This window comes from Colobus angolensis, unplaced genomic scaffold (assembly GCF_000951035.1).
Source record: "Colobus angolensis palliatus isolate OR3802 unplaced genomic scaffold, Cang.pa_1.0 Scaffold102, whole genome shotgun sequence".
Lineage (NCBI taxonomy): Eukaryota > Metazoa > Chordata > Mammalia > Primates > Cercopithecidae > Colobus > Colobus angolensis.
In genome coordinates, this window is record NW_012111142.1 from 4,343,794 (window position 1) to 4,361,173 (window position 17,380).

At 41.1% G+C, this 17,380-nt stretch overlaps 1 protein-coding gene across 3 annotated transcripts in view; it reads right to left on the reverse strand.

Moving 5' to 3' along the window:
• Nucleotides 1-1,556: 1,556 nt before the first annotated feature.
• NFIA (nuclear factor I/A) overlaps nucleotides 1,557-17,380 on the reverse strand; it is a 406,575-nt gene continuing 390,751 nt past the window's right edge. For all 3 annotated transcript variants that reach the window (XM_011941158.1, XM_011941167.1, XM_011941148.1), the window contains one exon: nucleotides 1,557-3,069. In XM_011941158.1, the coding sequence (XP_011796548.1) occupies nucleotides 3,052-3,069 (18 nt within the window). In that variant the 3' untranslated portion in view covers nucleotides 1,557-3,051. The remainder of the gene's footprint in view (nucleotides 3,070-17,380) is intronic.

Below are 17,380 nucleotides of genomic sequence, written 5' to 3' on the forward strand. Positions count from 1 at the left end.
AAAACTGCCCAAACTATTGCTTAGTTTGTTTTGTTTAAAAAAGGGTGCAATTTTATTGTATATACAACCAATTTACTGGTAATACCTTGGCTTATTGCAAGGTTCTGACAAAATGTTTGTCTAGGCTTTTTTCCCTTCACTGTGAAGCACTGAAAGCTGCTATTTTTTCTTTTTTTTTTCTTTTTTCCTTTTTTTTTTTTTTAGTGCACATATGTCATAATAAAGTAATGCCCAGCTAAGTGCTATAGGGGAAGGCAAAGTATGCTGGCTGGCTATAGGAAGTGACACCATACACTGACAATCACACCATACAACAGCGCCAAACGACTATTCAACCACTTATCAGACACATATGAAAATCCAAAATGTTTTATTTTATTTTTTTTTCCTTAAATAGAGATAACCAGTAAACAATTTTCAGAACTTGGAAGTTTAAAAACGTGCATATAAAAATGGGCATTATATACTTTTTATTGAATGTGGATTGACTGCAGTCTGCTAAGAAAAATGGGGTGTGGGAGCTGAAGAAAAAGGAAGTTGTCTTTTTTTCTTTTTAAGGCTTGCTTGTGAAAGGAACAGTTGTAAAAACAAAATTGCTTGAAGCAGGGTCAGCTTAGTGCTTCACAGTTTGACTGCTTCTCTAAGAGGAGCCCTTCCTGCGCACGTGCATTCAAAAATCACAAAAAAGTACAAAGACAAACACCTAAAACACACTGCGCCAAGTGCAGCACCGACTTTGGTCAAATAAAAAAAATAAAAGAAAAATTAATAATTGCTAAGCTTTTCTACATGATATAAGCAGGTATTGCATATTTTCATATATCTGGGGGAAAATAAAGGAAGACTCCAAATAAATTGTAAAATGCAGCAACATCCAAAATACTGATATTCTAAGCATCTACAGATCTCAGAATAGCACTGCCACCGACCGTACAGGACAATAAAGACTACTCCTATCTGCGGAACAACTAGCTTTCTATTTAGTTCTAGATGTTGAAACTGACGATGGCTGACATAAAAGTCACATTTACAAAAAGTGTCTCCAAATGCTTGACTAGGGAAAAACCCCTTTCAATAGAGGAGCATGTGCAACAATTCCACAAATAATCGCTATCCAGGGCAAGGCACATTGATATGGAATTTTTGTTTTCGTGCAAATTAAGGAAAAAAAACAAAACAAAACAACATTGTTTCGGGGGGAAAGATGAGGAGCAAAGTGTCTTCCCAAGAATTTCAGTTACTTGATTGTATAGGACAGTAGTAGAACCCTTCTGAAGGGCTGAAAAACATAGTTTAAAGGCAAGTGCCTAGAGTAGGGATTACAATATTGTGTCTTAATGCACTCTACTTTATCCTACATTAACTATATAAAAATTAGTTACTAACACTAGAACATGCAGAGACTTTCTCTGATCAGCAGGGCTTGCCAACCAGAACGTATATATATGTATAGTATAGGAAACCTTCTTGAAGTCGCATGGGAAGCAAAGGGGTGCTTCGCTGTCTGGTAGAAAAATCACTTGCACTTTTTTTTATGTTTCTGTGGTTTTTTTGTCTTTTTTTTTTTTTTTGTTTTTGTTTTTTTTTTTCATAAGATACAGGACATTTGGGGGTGCAAACTTTTTTTTTTCCCTAACAAGTACCCCTTGATGTGAATGGGCACCAGCATTTGTGTCAGTATTGGTTTCATTATTATTATTATTATTCTTACTATTATTATTTCCCATAGCCCAGTTCAGGGATGCAAAGGTCTTTAAAACTTCTGGACAATCTCTGGTACAATGAGGTGTCTGATAACTGATAAATCCTATGATGCCAGATACGTGTAAAATTTTTTAGAATTGGCATAATCCATTATAGTGACTTCTAGCTTATAAAATTAACAGATACCATGATTTCATTTTAGTCATGTGCTTTGATAACAGAAAATAATTAATTAGCATTTAATGTAGTTAACATATTGTGGTAAAAGCACCATTAGATTTGTTTTTTTGTTTTTTTTTTTTTAATTTCCTTCAGTTTTTAAAGGGATACAAGTTTAACAATAAAAAACATAAAAAGCAAAAATAGCTCCCCTTTTTCTTGCAAGGCTGTTTTTTACCCCAATAATTTAGAGTCCTGGGGTGAAAGGACTTGAAAAACAAAAATAGAATTTTCAACAATCTCTATCTTACAAAGATATTTAGCTATCCAATGAAATTGCACTTTACTCAATTCAGAATTCGATTGTTTTGATTGATTCCTGTCAGTTTCTGTCAAAACAGACCATCTTCCCCATTTCCATGTGAATTTTTGTGTCATTGTTGAAATTGTTGAAAAAATGTTGTTGTTGTTGTTTTTTTAATGTAAGTGCAGCATTTCAAAACTTTTAAAAAACTGAACAGTAGTAGTAGTAGTTTGCCATTTTCGGAATTGTTCTGCAATGTGAGTGGATTCATTGTCCTTGCGGGCCATGTTATATACTTAACTGCTGACTGCTGAACCAAAACAAACTAAAAGAACAAATAAAAAAGGAATACAACTGCATTTTCTTTTTCCAATATGTTACAGAAAAACATTGCCCTTTGACTGTCCCGTAAGTTATATATTGCAGATCTCAGCTACTACAAAAGATTTAGTTCTCCATGTGCCTCCTCAGTGCTCAAGGAGGATCACACCTGTGTGGGTAAATTCATGAAATACTGTGAAACAGCCGGGCTCCGTAAGGAAGTCAGTGAGCAAGGGTAGTCCTCTGCTAGCCACGTCACCTAATGCTCACGCTACCATGGAAACACTTCAAATGTTACAAAGCCCAACCATTTCCAGCACCATATGAGAAATTACAACAGTCCCTAAAGTATTTTTTTTTTTTTAAAAAATCCCAAAAGGTTATGGCCTTTGCTGTTTGACCATAATGCTTGCTGTTTCCACGTACAAGTTGATTTGAATCGGTTTTTCTCCCCTTCCACTGACAGTGAAGTTGTAACTGCGCTGGGTTGAGGTTGCGTCCGTGTTACAGAGTTGAGAAGGGGTCAGGTGGTCTGTCTGGTGGATGGTGGGACGCTGCAACTTTTATCCCAGGTACCAGGACTGGAAGACAAAAGGAAAAACATAATTAAAAGCACAATTTGTAAAAAAGTGTGTTTTAGAAGTTGTCTTTTCAACCATGCAACCAGGATCTACGTTAGGGATGTGGGAGGCATTCGGTGGGAAAAGTAAAGTCATGACAGACAATAAATCCTGTGACACTGAAACTGATCTTCCTCTTCTGAAATTATAATTTATTGTCTTCGTTGGGGTTTTCCAACATTCTGAGTGTGTCTTACAAAATGAGGTATTTCTGTTCACTTGAAATACAAATAAGGGTTTCGTTATCTGATGGGGGCAGTTATAGGAGGGCAGGAAACTTGACCATCTTGTTTATCATTCAATCCTCAGTGCCTAGCCCAGTGCCTGGAATACAGAACGTTCTTAATGAAGAAGAGTTGAATGAATGGAGAATGGGTGAAGGGACGGGCTTCATGTGGCAATGAATGGCTACTCTGATGATTTTCATCATCTCCTTTCAAATGAGGTGCAGGCACTAAATACATGATTGTGACACTCTCCTAACAGGCCCAGATGGTCAATAGCGATACAAGAGTAAGTGGAGGTAAGGTGGAAAAAGCGCTGGACCCAGTCTTCCTGGGTGATTTTGAGCAAGTCACAGTATTTTTCTTTCCTTATATATGTCAGATTTTACGAGGGAAGATGCTCCTTTCAGCCCAATATATCTAAAATAGTATTTTCAAACATGAAACATCATAACTAAGTAGGATCAAGATTTTACTCTATTAAGTACTACACTGATCAAAGGAAAAATGAGGCCACTGCATACACTTCATTCATGCTTGCAGCATTTATTTAGAGCCTTCTGTGTGCCTGCTGGGCCCAGTTACTGGTTACCTTTTCCTTTCGTAAATTCTTAGGTGATTAGCTTTGAGCAATTGTCTGGTCATCTATCACTTTATCTGCTGGCATTTCTTTTTCTGTTTGCTAGACAGAATGAGCAATTATGGACTAATATCAGAGTTAATTTCTCCAGTGAAATAAAAAAGTATGTGGCTTTTGCCGACTTTTCTCTAGAGATACCTGACAAATTCACTACATTTATCATTATTTACAGAAAAATTACCAAAGCCTAACAAAAGTCAAGGCTTCTGAATTCTTTAAGTTGATGGTATCAGAAAGGGTTCTAATTGGGTAGCTTCAGGCAGGTGAAGGATCATCCCTGTGGAAGAGATTCAATTAGGTAAAGTAAGGACTCTGGTCCCCAGGGATGAATGGCTAAGTGATAGCTACATGGAGTTCGGTATAAGATTTCCTAGTCACACAAGCCACCTTTGATTTCCAGAGAAGTTGGAAAGACTGAAGCCCAAACCAAAAAACTACTCATCCTGTAGACTTTTAGATGTTATTCTTTGACCACATGCTTTGAGGAACACAATAAAGCCTCTTGTGTCCTGAAAGGACATCAGCCTGGCAAATACACACGGCCTAAATCTAACTGGACAAAAGAAAGAAGAGGGGCAGAGAAAGGAGAGAGAAGGCGAGCTCCAAAGTGTGTTTCTAGTAGGCCTCTACCTAACAGCTGACTCTGATCCACGTTAGAGCCGCTTCCTCTCTTCTACAAAACGGGCTCAAACTTTGGGTGCGGGGAATAATGCTTACTATTTCTGTTTTCACACTTTCTAAGTCAGTTGTGAAATTCCAGACTTCTTTCATCTGACACTAAGGTAGTTCTTGAAGCAAAGGCCTGGCACCCAGTGAGTCAGCAGGGGGAGCAGTTTTCCACACCACAGTTTCTGGAAGAGACCTCAGGGCACTACAAAAATCTGCAGTGCCTCTGCACTTCTCTTAAAAAGCAAAGAAAAAAAAAAGTTTCTTCACACATCTTACTATTCAGTATGTGCCTTGCCGACAAGGTTACCCCAGAGCAGCTCTGTAATCCTTCACTGAAATAGGCTTTATTGATTGCTCTGGTCTATTGTTCTCTTTTCAAGTCCCCCAAGTTCAAGTTCATCCTGGTGTTACATCATGTCTGGTTGCTAAGAGCAACCAGACAGACCCAGACGTGACTATCATTAGCAAGAAACCCTCTGCTCTCCTCCCACCAACCTTCCAGTGGTTCTGACGTAGCAGGCCCACTGCAAACACATTGAAGTATTTATTCTGCCTAATTTATGACCTACACAGCAAGCAAGACCCCCACTCCAAAAACCAACACTGTTGTATATTTAATTAATCTGTCTTTCTCTGGCACTTGGGAAAGTTAGACAAAGGACTAATTATTGTGTTTCACTCTCCACACTTTTCTTTTGGGGGGTGGATATTTGCATGGGAAAGAAAACTACAAGGCCCAGCATCAGCCCCCCTCCTCTTTTTCTTTTTGCCCTATTGACATTTCATGAAATACTTTAGCTGCTTAAGGGAATTAGAAAAAAAAAATGCGATGTGAATGTTACTCCTTCTGAGTTGGTATTCAGTAACACAAATCAACTCATGACATGTTTAAATTTAAATGCTAACCACACACTCTCAGAGTTACTTTAAAGGTTAGTTTTTAATCAATAGAAGTTGCTGACTCCGGGTTTTTGAGCTGCGCGCTGCAACTCTTGGGCTTTTGTCTAACGTTAAAGCTTTCAAACTTTTTTTTCCTTGAGATGATTTTTAGCAATGATTTGCAGACACAGAAGGCTATTGTGCTCTGACCAGCAACATGTCAATAGAGGGGCTGAGCTGCCCTGTGGTGGGGTGTCAATATGACTCCTGAAGGCAGAGGTTGGGGGTCTTTAATAACCCGTGAAAAAACCTTAATTAACCCTTTCAGGCCCAAACCAAAACCTATTCTTAAACTTGTTCACTCCTATAATTTGACCATTAGTACTTATTTCAACATCACACTAATCTTCATGACAATTAACCCAGCTACTTGACCAAGGTTTTCCAGAATAGGAAGTTGGTTAGGGGAACCACACAGGGAATTTTTTTTTTTTTTTGAAGTCTCTGATTAAATCACTTATTTGCAGAGATGGCAGATAGACAGTTCTAATAATAATAATAATAATAATTCATATATCTCCCTGAATATTCTCCTAATCAGTTTGTAGTTAAAGACACTCATAATCCCATTGGGATGAGTGTGACAGTCACACATGTGTAAGCCAATCAATTTCTAGAAACTTCCATGAGCTGCTAGTAACACCAGATGGACAATATAATGTTTGTAAAAACCTACTTTTCTCTTGTGATATTTTCTTATAATTTCTATTATGCAAGCAGTACAAGTTTTAGAACATTAATTGAGGAATGGTTCTGCATATTTTCTTCCTGGGTCATATAGGAAAAACATAAAAGAAATCTGAGATTATTCGATTGTTGGGGTTGAGTAGCTAATCACTGGGAAAATGTTGACACATGAAACAAAGACCATCCTCAGACATTTAGTGACATGAGCTTAGGTTTTATACGGTTTTTGCCTTCGTACTTTAGAGCCCCTTAATCTACTCTACTGTATCCAAATGGACTACAAAGGAATCTCCCTCCCTTATGTGCAGTGAGTGGCATTATTACAATACGATATAGGATGATGTTATCTTGATACATTTACATTAAGGAAGTAAACACAGAGCTTTGATCTATTTTTTCCTCAGGAACTTTCAGCTGTAGTTGTGGTGGAGGTCCATAAATGCACACTCCCACCAAGGCTCCAGTTACGTAAAATTAGTTGGTAACATTCACAATGTCTACAGTTTGGGATGTGCTGAGCGGGAGTGGGGAGGGAAGGGGGGTGACTGTCCTCTTTCAGTGTTCAAGGTGAAACATCAAAAGAAATCTGCAGTCCAGGACAAGAGCTCAGCTTTCCTTTTCTCCAGTCAAATGAAGAAGTAATCTCATCAGGTTGGAAAAGTGCTGACTAAGGATTTAATAAAGTGCCTGCAGATGTGGCGTCTCTAAGGTATTCAACTCATGTAATGCAAAACAGCTCCACACTGAATGTGCTTATAAAATTTCATTTAACCATTGCAGCGCGACTTTTTCCCCCTCACAGTTCTCTGAGGAGTTTTATCACACTTGCCGCCCGTTAATTTACAGCTCCATGAAAGTTCGAATCCCATTCCACTGGGATTCTGGAATACTCACAGTAGTCAGGTTTTATGAACCATAAACAATATCTATCCGACTGCATCCTAAACAGGAAGCCTCAAATGGCAGAAGGTACCTCTGACGGTGCCAATCTCTTCCATTTCTTACGCCTCACAGAGAGCAATCAGAACACACGGGCCATCTTCCAAAATGTGGTCATGGGGCTGCCGAAGACACAGCTGATGAGGGCCATGGCCTCAACCCCTGAGTTAACAACAAATGCTCTAATGTGTGCAACAACATTTTAAAAGGCTTTTTACATCCTCTTTTTACTAACAGGGCAGGATGCACATTCTAGAGGAAAAAGAAAAATCTCTGAGAAACATTTTTTATATTTTATCTTTTACTTTAACCCCCAAAAGGAGCAGAAAGTGCTAGGATGGCAGGGCAGAGAGGGCAGAGAGGACTGTGATGCAGCAGAATCTGTTTTTCAGATTAAAAGCTTAAACAAAAGGCCTCAAGGGCAAAGTTTAACACTGCGGAAGGAGGTTGTTAATGTGGAATCCAGAACTGGGTGTGACACTTGGCTTTCTTCTGCAGGCAAGGTGGGTTATTTGAGGACATTCACACACATAAAACGGAAACGTGCAAACACAGGCTGGCCTCCCTGCACCCTGCAGGCCCAGCTCCTCATCAGCCCCCAGAGAGGCTCAGCCAACCAATAAGCCAAGACTCCAGGAGCTGCTGTCACTGTTGTGCATTCTCTTTTGGGGAGGTGCTAGCTTTGCTGGGTCACACTACTCCAGTGGGTCATTTTTGGCTTCCCGCACTTGTGTGGATGGACTAAAGTCTACTGTTTAGCCCAAATGAGTTGTCCTTGGCAAATCAGCCAAAAGCCCGGTAGTCTCTTTTCCCCATCTCAATATGATGGAAGTGGACGGGGCCTCTGAGCGGACTTCAAGTTTCTCACATTCGCATAAACCATTTGGGAGCATTTATTCACTCATTCAATAAGCACTAAGGGCCTTCTATGTGCTAGGTGCTATGTACGCTGGCTCTGCGGATATAATGAGTAAAATACAGTCCCTGTCCTGAAGGACTTTCTTGTCTATCAGGAAGCAGGGGCTAGATTCTAGACCCTAAATGATACCAGAGAGCCCGCTTTTCTCCCAATAGGATTTTGTAAACTTCTGGCAATGAATGATGCCCAGTATCCAGTGTCCAAAGGACTCAGGATTGGTGTCGCCTCTTCCACTGACCTGCAGTATGACTTCAAGCAAGCCAGTCCCTGTCCTGGGAACCTCAGAGTCTTGTGAGGACCATTCTGTATTCGTAAGAGGCAGCAGTGATTTACACTGGTTTCTTCTGAAAAGGGGGTCATGCTGTACACAGGTGTTAGTTACTGGTACTGCCAGCCTTAGGCTTTGATCTCTGTAATCATTTTTCTTGCCTGATTTTATTTTCTTAATTAAAGAAAGTCTGTTTTCAGTAACTCCGAACCAAGACTTGTTTATTGTACAGAAAACTATTAAAACAGTAATGGGCCGGGATTGGTCCCAGGCACCTTTGTGGCCTTATCTTTTCACCACTTGTCCTCAACACTTGTGTTGCCTTAAACTTTTCCAGATCCCCCAAAGCCAAATGCTTCCTCCCTGCCAGGCCTGGGCACAGGCTTTCCCTCTCCTTGGCTTTGCTAATGCTTGCTAGTCCTTGGGTTCTAAGATTAGACGTTCCTTCTTCAGAGGGGTCTTCTTGGGGCCTTTACCCTCAGGATTCTCCTCTGTCGCAGTTGCTAAACTTTAATTACCTGTTTTCATCCCAGGCAAGCTGGCTATCTAAGGGATGCCAGGGTAGGCATGTAATAAATACTGTTAAATAAATAAAGGAGGGAAGGAAGAACAAGCTGTATCCGAGGTCCTCAAAGCCTGGTGTCAGTCACCCCAACAAGTGCAAAGCAAGGCATGTGGATGGATGGCTTCTAGCATGCTCGTGCCACATGACCATGTCTTCCCAAATGACAGACACTCTCCCTCGAGGGACACAAGTCTCCACAAGCCACTCCAGGCAGTTTCGATGGGAGAGTTGTTGCAACGGGGCCAACTGCGGCCAACTGCGTCAGTAGCATGTGCAATAGTTTTGTAACATGGACTGCTGCCTACTTACTACAAGCTCAGAGGAGTTGTCCAAACCACTGATCCCTGGAGAATGACTATGCTGCTCCCAGCCAAGACCTCCGTTTTGGTTCAAACCTCAAGACGGGAAAACACTAATCTTTTTACCCAATAAGCCATCCAGTACCTCCAAACCTTGAGAGTGCATACAGAATCCAATTATTTTGACTGTTCATCCAAAGTCCGAATCTTTCACGAGATTCCAGCTTGCCCTAGTGTCTCTCTTACAACCAAGTACATTTTTCTTTTGGTCTCCCTTCCTTTCCATTTTTCATCAAGTAACCTTTTACCTCATGAAATCAAAGACTGCTGGATTAAACACTGCACTCTGGCCCACCTGCATTTGCTTCAAAATCTTACTAGAGAGCTGCGTGCATAGCCGTAAGAGCCAGGACTGTGGGGTCCGAATGACAAAAATCCTGGCACCATTATGAACTAGTTAGATACTACCTTAGGCAAGTTAGCATCACTAGGTCTCAGTTTTAGACTCCAGGAAATGGAGGTAACAACTTTATCAGTTTTTGTGGCGATTAAAAGCCTGGCTAGGGGTTACTACAGAAAACCAGGAAGCCAGGGTAGCTGGGTTCTCTCACTGTAAAAGGTTTCTGGGGCCTTAGGATCCATGTGAGACCTAAAGTGCCCGGGAAAGCAAATCGCTCTACAAGGTGGCTTTCTCTTATTTAATGACATAATTTCTTAGTTAAAAGTAGCAGCTGTGTCAATTCCATTTCCCCAGTTGCAAGAGAAAGTTCTTGAGAAAATAAAAATCTGTCTTTAATTGCGATATTAAAATCAGAGCGGCGAAACCAACAACACAAAAGGAACTGGCTCGAGTTTATGAAAGGCATTTGGGCCCTTGCGTTGCAAGGCTAAACTGCACGCCTTGGAGGTTGGGGGTGAGGAGAAAAGGGGAGGAAGGGAGGGAGTAGTCAGGCAACCAAGTGGGACAGAAACAATCCTATTTTGGTTTTTGTTAGCGAATGGCATACTACATAGATCAGAGACTTCTTATAAAATACAAACCCCCACTGTACACAAAGCACAGGAAAATGTGAGGAAAAAAGGGAAAAACTAAAAGCAGCTTAGGGTGTGTTAACGCTGCTATTCTGTCAGCTTAAAGAGTATTTTATGCTTGATCAACAGCTCTTTTTTATTGTGCTTTTCTTTCATTCATTCAAGACATCAAAGCCGGGCACCACCAGCGTACCTGCCCTTCTGGAGCCGCTTATGACGGGGTTCTAATGAAGCACGACTCTGGGAGCCGGAGACCCCCGTGGACACGGCAGTTCAAAGGGAATATTTCAACAATGATTACATTTTGTAAATCTTTTTATGAAAGAGACAGCTTATTTCCTGCTTTTTCATGAAAAATAGATTCTATCCATTAAATGGAGCCTGTGCCACGGAAGCTGCTTGAGATCTGAGGTGCAGCGTGGAGATTAAGGGGACAATGACCCAATGAAATTGTCCAGAGTTCCTATCTATTTGGTCATGATGGCACTGCCGGATTTTCTGGGTGGAGCCCAGACAGTGCAGTAGATGGCTCTGCTGCGGAAAATGCAGTGGCGAGGGGGTTTCGCGGCTTTATTTTTCAACTTGGGCCTCATGTTTATTATCTGTTTCTTTGTATTTATTGATTCCACAAAGTCCAACAAATATCAGAAGACAGGCCACACTTTCTATCGCGTAAGAGCAAGATAAAAGTTTTAAGTTGCAAATTCATTAAACGCTGTATTTTAATGCCCTGAAATGGGACAAACCCTTTTCCATATGGGAAGTTAGCCATAAAAAAGCTGGCTCCTGGTCTGAAGACACAATACAGGCTTTCTGATTGGCTAATGTCTCCCCCAAAGGCAAAAAATAAAGAGGCAGCCTAGCCCTTTGTAATTTTTGATTTTCACATTAAAATAATCTTTTCCTTCGCAATTTTTTAAAAAAAATTTTTTGGCAGGGGGAGAGTCAAGGAGAGTGGGGAAGGAAGGGAATATGACTTCCTGGGGAGCTATGAAATGAAAAAATGTATGTTTTCTACACATCGGATTCCAATTTTAATTAAATGCCTGTTGTCTAACAAGTGCAGACAGTCACACTTGGGGTTGGCCCAGTGGTGGCCCAGGGAGGTAACCTTTCTTGTTTAAAAAGAGAGGCGTGGGAGTGGAGGCCGGAGCTCAGCAGAGCGTGGCCACATTGTAATAATCATTCCACGGCGTGCCTCCTCGCTCTTGCTCTTCCCAAACATGACTCAGGTTGAGAGCCTATTGATCGCGGAGACCTTAGTGTGGATTGTGCAGGAAGATAAAGTCCAGCTGGAGCGAAAATAACATTGAAGTAAAAAGTCCAGTTATTTCAAAAATTCTCCCAGATACATCCTGCAATAGTATGCCAGAAGATCTGGCCTCTTGCCAGAAATGAATTCCCAAACTAACCTTTCCAGCCAAGAAGCCCTTCAGACACTGGATAGCATCTGCCACCTTTAGATTTCTCCACCCCAGCAGGCACTTCCATGCTGAAGCCCTGGCACGAGTCTGCTCCTTACCTCTTTAATTCTCCCCTGTCCACCATTCCTGGTCTTTCTAGTTCCATTCTCCATCTCCTCCCACCCGTCAAGTTAGTGTCTCCCTCCCTCTCCACCTGTGTTTAATCCCTGCGCAGGAATCACGACAGACCCCTACTCTCTCCCAGGCCATGCAGACCAACAGTCCCTAAGGATTAAGAGGAAGTGAAGAAGACCTTGAGCTGCAAACCACAACCCCTGGAAGGCTTCTGTTGTGAGCCAAGGAAACAAGACAGACAGGCAGCATTTGGAGAGAATGCAAAGGAGACTGTGGCGTCTTCGTTTTCATTTTCATGAGAAAAGACAGTGAGAGTACAGTGAGATGTCACTGAGCACTGGACTGTGGGTCTGGTGGCCTGGTTCAAGTCCCAGTTCAGTCACCGGCTTGCTGAGGGGCCTGAACTTCACCAGACCTCTCTAAGGATACTACAAGATCCTGTTGCTATGCCTTTCTTTACCTTCTAGGAACACCTGCTTTTAGATATCACTGGTGCCAGAAATCGTTGTTGTGTTGTGTGTGTGTGTTTTTTTTTAATCATTCACAGGGTAGATGGGATATTGGCAGAGGTAAAACTGTTCCTATCTTTCATTGAGGTCAGAATGAACTTGCCTATGGAAAAAGTCAGATCATGGAGTCAGAGATCTAAATCCTAGTCTGTAGCGAGTCCGGGATCCAACTTTAACTTTTCTGCAAAACAGGCCTCAGGATACTAGTTATCACAGCATTTGAGGGAAAAAATAAAAACGCAAAACGACTTTCAGATACTGACCTAAAATGTAAGGAGCATAATTATGTGAGGCACTGATATGATCTAGATGCGAGGTGTGTGTGTCAGGGTTTCATCTGAACCAACAACCCTGGATAAAATCCGAACAATTTCCCTCTGCGCAGTCGTAGCTCTGTGTATTATCCTAAAAGCCCAAACCCGGAACCACTGGGCAATACTTTTCTCCTGCTTCTGAGGATGTGGTAGGATTTAGGGTTTTATGGCAACAAAACTTGTCTTTGTTAAGACGTGACTTGCGAAACAAACCCACATGGGAGAGTTTGCAGTTTCAAATGACAGTAATTTTTTTTTTTAATGCTGAAACAGCAAATGCTTTTTATGTTCAGATTTATTTCCTTCTAAATTTGTAGATTAAATTTACAACTAAGCAATATTCATTGCTACAAACAATTAGATTCCTCCCAAATATTTCCAGGGGATATGAGGGGGAGACTTCCTGATGGGGTTGTGGTCGGGATTTGTGCAAGGTGAAGATCCTATAGCATTGACGGTCTCCGTGAAGGGCCTTCCTAACAACCCGGACTGTACTTAGCATATGTGATTGGCACAGCTACTTGGCTTCCCTGTCAGGGATCTATGCTTCTTGGAGGGAGGTAATATCATTCTAACACAGACAATCTAATTATTTTTTTACCTTTTTAGTAGTGACATCTGAGATGGAGACCTCACAAGCAAAGATTATTGAAGACTGATTCACGAATGTGTTTTTTTTTTTTTGAGACAGAGTCTTGCTCTGTCCCCCAGGCTGGAGCGCAGTCGCGCTCTCTCAGCTCACTGCAAGCTCTGCCTCCCGGGTTTATGCCATTCTCCTGCCTCAGCCTCTCGAGTAGCTGGGACAAGAGGTGCCCGCCACCACCAAGGCCCGGCTAATTGTTTTGTATTTTTAGTAGAGACGGGGTTTCACCGTGTTAGCCAGGATGGTCTCAAATCTTCTGACCTCGTGATCCGCCCGCCTCGGCCTCCCAAAGTGCTGGGATTACAGGCGTGAGCCACCGCGCCCGGCCCTAGAATGTGTTTTATAAAATTGAGCATGCGTACAAACTCATTCTCACTTTGTTTTCTGATAAATCCCACTTGGTAGTGCTCTACCAGTAACTGAGATTTGGGAACAAACTCCGAATACACACACACAGTACTAGTTTGAAACAGTCCCATACCTCTATTGTCACTTTATTATCAATTAATAAAATCAATTACAGATGGCATGACTATTATATGTTGACAGGCTCTTTAAATATCCTCTTGCTAAATCACCATATGGATAGGAAATTCTATTGTTTATTTTGCAAGAATGGTGGTAAGTTCAAATGATATATATACATATACACTTCCATTCTGACTCTGCAATACCAAAAATCTTGCAGACATGCCAATTTGTGCTATTCTAGAAGACAGTTCAATTAAGGAATACTTTAAGATATTTTCCTTCTTTTAAATTAGGAGTAAAACGTCTGAGCTAAAATATGACTTCCTGTTCTACTGCATCAACCTTTCTGTATTGTTCTCAAGGAACATGTTTACAAGTTCAAGTTCTGGTTTAAACTACTCAGGAGTTTATAACGGAGCCTCATTTACATGTGTTCCCTCTGAACTCTGCCGGCCTCTGTATGCTAGTTTCCAAGGCTTGGTGAAGGAATGTTTTACAGTTGGAATCTGGACTGCTTTCTCAGGCATTTCAGACTCAGAGGCTACGCGGCACCAAGTTCTCGTTAGTATTAAAAGTTTCCTCAGGTCTACTCCAGAGACAAAGACAGACAGAGAGAAAGGCAGGGCAGGGGCCAAGAGAACTGTAGCTTCTTAATTTTCCCTAAAAGGCATTCTAGTTAACATTATAGTTGAAAAGTGAACAATGGCTTCTAGATGTAGATTCTAGAATCTCATGGCCATGACTTAAAATTTCTGTGCAATGATTTTCAGCTTTCTGTGGAAATGGTCAATGCATGTTGATTCTCTTCAAATATTAAAACTAGAGTTTGCTTAAATTGTTCTTCTGCCTTGAAGATTAAGTTATGAAGAGAAATGTACCCAGTCCAAAAGAGATCCTAAACCTAAGAGGTTTTTGGGGTCAAAAAGATCTCAGGGATTTTCCAGCCAATAAAGGTGTATCGGAGAGGAAGAAATGGCTATTTTTCATTTAGAAGCAGGAAGCTTTGAAGGGGGTTCTCAGATGCCCACAGGGAACCAATCTGGAGAGAGCTGATTTCCTGGCTTATTGAAATTAGCCAATTAGGCTTATTGCTAAGCAAGGGTCCAAGAGTTCAGAGAAAGCAGCCATCATCTTCATGGGCAGAAATGGAAAGGGCATAGAAGAAAGAGGACCAAGGACTCTGCTTCTCAACTTCTCTCTGAATCGGAGTTTATCTACAATAGCAAGAAAGTAGGTTCAGCAGTAATAAATCAATGATGCTAATAGTAACTGTAACCTCAGGGCAATGCTCAAGAGCTACTTTATAGCATCTTTTCAGACTGGAGTAGTCCTTTCCTGATAGGTAAGCATACCCGGCAAAACTGTAGGTTGTGGCTTCCCCGGTACCCAGATTCAGCAGCTGTATCCCTGCAGAGTGACATGTGATGAGTCAGACAAATAGTTCAAGAGTAAGCACTACTGTAGTGGGGTTCAGAGAAGCAACTGCATGGCTGGGTGTGGATGGACTAGGAGTGTGTGGTGAATCTGGATCTCAGTTTGCACCTCTGCGAAGAAGGGATGAAGACCACCTTGCTAGCATGGTGTTTGTAAGGATGAAATCAACTAATACATGTGTTTTGTCTCCTAATAGGACTGTAATGCAGAGCTGATGCTTTTTTATTTTTGGAGTTGTTGGGATGGGGGAAGGGGATTCCTGTCTGTCTTGGGGGAAGACAGAAACCTCATCTTCATGTGCTAGATCATGGCCTTTTCTTAACCTAGTGCAATATTGAGCCGTCACTTTTCTTGCATAAAGTTCAATAATAGCATGAGCATGCTAGCTACATGCAAAGCTTTTAGTCTTTTTTCTCAATCCCCTGAACTCAACCTAGCTCAATGCTAAAAAACATTAAGGGTTTTCTAAAACCAAATTAAATGTGAATATGCTTCTAAATAAAACCCGCTGCTGCACAAATCAGAAGGTTCCTCTTACTGGATAACGACATGAAGGAAAGAAGAATCCATTTAGAGGATGTTCTGCAGAAATGGATGATAAAAATGGTTTCTTTGGGAGCAGCAGTTTAGTTACAGTGATTGGGTGGAATTGGGGCTTGCAACTCTTAAGAGTTTCTCAGCCTTTAGCCAGGACTGATTGGCTGATTTCCAGAAAGAAGATAATTTGCATAAGAGATAATTTCTCATTGGTCAGTCAACTCCAAATGACTGAAAACCATGTGTTCTTTCTTTTGTGTATTTTTTTTCTTCTTTCTTTTTCATAAATATCTATCAGACTTTGGTTCATTTTCCACTATCCTTTGGACCCCTGCCAATAACGGCTGCTATAGGAAGCCTATTAAACATAACTGCTAACGTTACTTTTTTTTTTTTTAAGCAACTCTGACAACATGGTGAACAGGAGAAATTTGAAACTTAAAATGGTTTGCAGATTTTCCTGAGGATTTAATTTATCCATGTGGATCCTAATGGTTTTGAAGACAAAATAATTTTTTAGTTGATTTAATAGTTGATTGAAGTTCAAAGTGTTTCACACTTGTTCATGTGTGGGTAGGCAGATTCAGATCTAATCTCATTTCATTTATGCTGATTCTTCTGGTAAAACAGTAGTTTCATTCACCTGTAATCTTCTTTAAGAAACAGAGGGCACCAACTTTGGAAGCGTGCTTGCTTGATCAAGCTACGTGGAAGGTGTGGGATGAAGAGGGGAAACTATTTCCTGGAGGTGAATCCGGCACCAGGAGGAGCAATGCTTCTGTCCTGTACCCCCTTACAGTTACCTACTCAGCGCCTGGCATCCCTCGTCGGGGCTTCATTCTGTGTGCCTGCTTCTGACTCAAAGCAAGCAGCCAGGAAGGGGTGCGAGGGGACAGTCCAGATTTGACAGTATTGACCCCAGGGCTGAGGAGCATTAGTGAATTCCATAAGGAGTTTCATCCAGCAGTTGTTGGCTTACAAAGGTCACTGTGATGCAAAGCCCAAGGGATGAGCCAAGCAAACCGCCTTCCTGGAAGACGGTGGGGGTGGGGGAAAGGGAACAATGATGTTAATATGGGGGTGGTGTGAAGGGAGTTTGGTACATCTTTAGACTTCAAGACAGGAAAAAAATATTTGGGAAGAGGCCAACTAAGAGATACAGCGTGGCCCTAGCTAAATAGTAATGATGTAACAAAGAGCAATATCAGCACTATCCAGATGTCAGAGAGAACAACTGGTGGATACTAAAGTCATTATAAGATATGAAATTATACCTCTCACTGCTTCATTATCACTATATTTCATAATATTTGTCTAGAAAGGCACACAAAGCCTATCAGGTTAAATTAATCCTAATGACCAATTTTAGTTTTATTCTAATTAAATAATTTCAATTTAATTAATGCTAGCACAGAAATTAGTCAAAATTACAAATGTAAATGCTGAACTTTAAATCAAAGGTCCTCCCTACGACCTGCCTCATGTAGAAGCACTTTAAAGTGTTTGCCTGTGAAGGTAGATGGGAATTTTGACCTTTGTCTGCACTGTGAAGATCAGAAGATAGAAAAATATGCAACAAAAAGCTGTCCAGGAGCATAGACAGAAGCACAGGTCACACACACACACACACACACACACACACACA